This window comes from Branchiostoma floridae, unplaced genomic scaffold (genome assembly GCF_000003815.2).
Source record: "Branchiostoma floridae strain S238N-H82 unplaced genomic scaffold, Bfl_VNyyK Sc7u5tJ_1551, whole genome shotgun sequence".
NCBI classification, from domain to species: Eukaryota; Metazoa; Chordata; class Leptocardii; order Amphioxiformes; family Branchiostomatidae; genus Branchiostoma; species Branchiostoma floridae.
Window position 1 is genome coordinate 161684 of NW_023365751.1, and position 3202 is coordinate 164885.

Genomic DNA, 3202 nt, shown 5'->3' on the forward strand with positions numbered 1-3202 from the left:
TTTGGACGTCACCATTTCGTTGTCACGTTTGTATGTTGACATCGTCAGCTAAAATGCACGGTACCATTTGGGTTGTTTGCGCCTTTTTCGTATATATATACACGTTTACGTACCACTAGTGCAGCAACAGAACACAGTGGACAGTACTACTACTACTACGTATCTATTTCATCCAAACGCATTATTAGCCTCAACCAGGCCTTCCAACGTGGGCATGGATAGTAAAATTCAGTATATAAAGGGGTGTGGGGTGTCCAGGAGAGTCAGTCCGCGGGTTTGGGGAAAACGTCTCCCCCACGTAGGCCTCTCGGGATCTCTTTTTAATGTCCTATCCGAGGGACATTCCTAACGGAAGCTAGGTACACATTTTTACCTGACTTAAGTGAGAAAATTGGAGTTAAAAGGCACAGGAGTTTCAATCGCTTGTTGCTACGTTTAATCACCACGATCAACATGTCTCATGACGAATTATTCTTACAGTTATTAAAAATTGGAGATTCTGTACGTCATTCTACATTCACAACAACATTTAATCAGTGTATCATACAACTATAGCTACGCAATACCAACCTCCGCGTAAAGGTAAATATTTCATAAATGAACTCAAGCAAAATCAAAGCTCCGAGATAGATCACGTTTATTTCAGTGGTGAGAGAAGTCACAACGATCTGAAAGTTGCTACAACGGGAGGAAATGAATGAATATGTTTCTATGTTTCAACAGATCCAACGTTTTGTCTAATAATGTACCTTAAACTATTTGTGTTTTTTTCTGTAACGACCAAAGGTCAGTGACCGGAGTGTTCTGTGCAGTATATTAATTTGCAAAACAGTTGTGTTATCTAATGTTTTTAATCGCTAATTTTATACAGATCTTAAAAACTGTGTTTTAAACATTCATTCTGTAGAAGGTTCTATAACTGCCAGTAATGATATACGAGTTTAAGACGAACATCTTTTGCGAGACTGCTAAGATGCAAGTCAAACGGGTTGCCTTTTACATCAATTTCTTTCTTTTCTTTTATCTTATCTTAGATGTCATGCTCCCTCAAAAACTTCTCCAGTGCTGGCAGGACTTCGTCCGCTTCTTCGTCGGAACCCTCGTCCGTCTCAGGGTCTGAGGCGTCGACGGGCCCCTGGTAGAAGTCGGGGTCGTCCGTGGTGAACGGGTCATATTCCTCGGGGCTCAGGGCGAGGTGAATCTCGGAGGACCTGGTCGTCTTCCCCTTCATTAGAGTCTGGGCTCGGTTGTACACATCGGTGGCCTATAGATCACAACAAGGTCAACAATACGCAGTTGGTAAATGTAGTTATGAACTCAGAAAAATATACTAGTGAATATAAAGTGGGAGTTCATTGAGGTTTACATTATTGGTTGACTACGCCAGCCTTGCTCATGGGCCGGCCAATGCTTTCTTTATGACGTGTCCTCAGTAACGGCTCGTAAGTGCCAGATAACCTGTGTCGTCTCCCGTCTCTATTCAAGATGTAGAGGTATCTCAAGATATCCGCATAGAATCTCCAGGATACTCTGGTTCACTGGATAAAGTGATGAGGACTTTAAGTGATGTAACAGTACCTCTGCTATCTATTTTGTCTGACCCTTACGTCTTCAATTTGAGCTTTCGTGCATAAACAAAGGTTCAAATATATAAAAAAAAGAAAACAAATTCTAAATCCTAGATTCAGAGCAGGGTGTCTAACAAAGATGGGAGAAGGAAGCTGTATACATTCGAGGTCACCGCGCGACTTTGACGGGGGATGACACAGCTTAACGTCACGTTCCGGAAGTAACAGGAGATAGGTCTATTCACTGAACAAAACTCTAACCTTCATTCAAAAGGTAAAGAATACGTACCGCTCTTAGTTGTCCACAAATTGTTGCTAGTTCAAAAAGTTCAAAGTAAAGTACAGGTACCTTCACAATGTCCGCTTGTATGGCCTTCAACTCGTTCTCTCTGTCTTCAACCAGCTTCTTAAGCTCGGCGTTTTTCTTCTGGGCCTGTAGGGTAAAAATAGAAATAAGTGCCTGAATCATTACAACCTACTAACAGTCATACGACAGTAAGTACAGCACAGTCTTGTATTCGTTTACTAGTTTAACATAAAAAATATTTACAAAGAAATTTTAAACACATCAATTCTAGATTGATAACTCTACTTGAAGATGTTTTCTATGGTTATTATTTAGAATGTAGTTAACGGCAGTTTTACCTCACTTAGCTTTTGCTTGAGTGAGAGGATCTGACCTTTGACCTTTGTTCGCTCGACCTGCAATGTGAAAAAAAAATATGAATAGTGTGATGAAACGTTACGGCCTTGTCATGAACATTCTACTGAAAATCAGAACAACGGTTACTGTACAATGTTCTAAAATGTTCTACTGGTTTTGCGATGATGTTTCTGTAGTTCCATTTACATATATAGTCACTCAACAGACTTCATTAGGGTTTATTTCAGACAACTTGCAGAAGAGAGATCTTAGTTAAGATCTATGTAGTAACGTAAAATGAGAATGAGTACTCAATTCGCTAGAAATGATAGTACTATTATATAACGTTTTGTCTTTGTGTTGTGACATGTACTTAGCTCGATTGAGCAAAAATTTACAATAAATCAAAATAAAAGTCTTCTTTCATTCATTAATAATTGAAGTGTTGATGTTTACCTGTTCTGTAAGAACGTCGCTTTGCATCTTGGCGGAGAAAGCCTTCTGGTCCTTCTCCATGGTGTCCATCTCTTTCTTCACGTCATCCAGCGTCTTCTTCACGGCGTCCATAGCCTTCTGGTCTGCCGCACTCACCGTACATAGCTTGTCTGGGAGGTGGAACATTGTAAGGGGCATGCGTGTGTTATTATTATCTTATTACCACTAAAAAGGTTGGTTATACATGTGTTTTCGTCGGCGTTTGTGCCCGCTCCGCTATTTCGCCTGTATATCTCTTTGTGTTTCTGTCTGTTTGTACGTGTGTGTGTGCATGCGTGTTTGTGTGTGTCTCTGTGTGGGGGTGTGTCTGTCCGTCGGTGCATATGTCCTCTCCTTAAGTGCGGATCCTGGGAAACCGGGGGGCCCCCATCCTTAAAGCCTGCCCGTCCCGGGGGTAATTGCCATGGGTGGGCCATGATCTGTGGGCCCCTCCTTATTGGGAACCCGGGGTGGCCTTTCCCTCTTGGGGCTCTGGTCTGATGTTTTGCCTCAAAAA

General features: G+C 41.6%; 1 protein-coding gene across 1 annotated transcript in view; it reads right to left on the reverse strand.

Annotated features, from left to right (window-relative positions):
* Positions 1-620: 620 nt before the first annotated feature.
* LOC118408080 overlaps positions 621-3202 on the reverse strand; it is a 3412-nt gene continuing 830 nt past the window's right edge. The window contains exons 2-5 of the mRNA XM_035808699.1: positions 2668-2816; positions 2214-2270; positions 1918-2001; positions 621-1264 (exon numbers count right to left, since the gene is read on the reverse strand). Of these exons, the coding sequence (XP_035664592.1) occupies positions 1031-1264; positions 1918-2001; positions 2214-2270; positions 2668-2816 (524 nt within the window). The 3' untranslated portion in view covers positions 621-1030. The remainder of the gene's footprint in view (positions 1265-1917; positions 2002-2213; positions 2271-2667; positions 2817-3202) is intronic.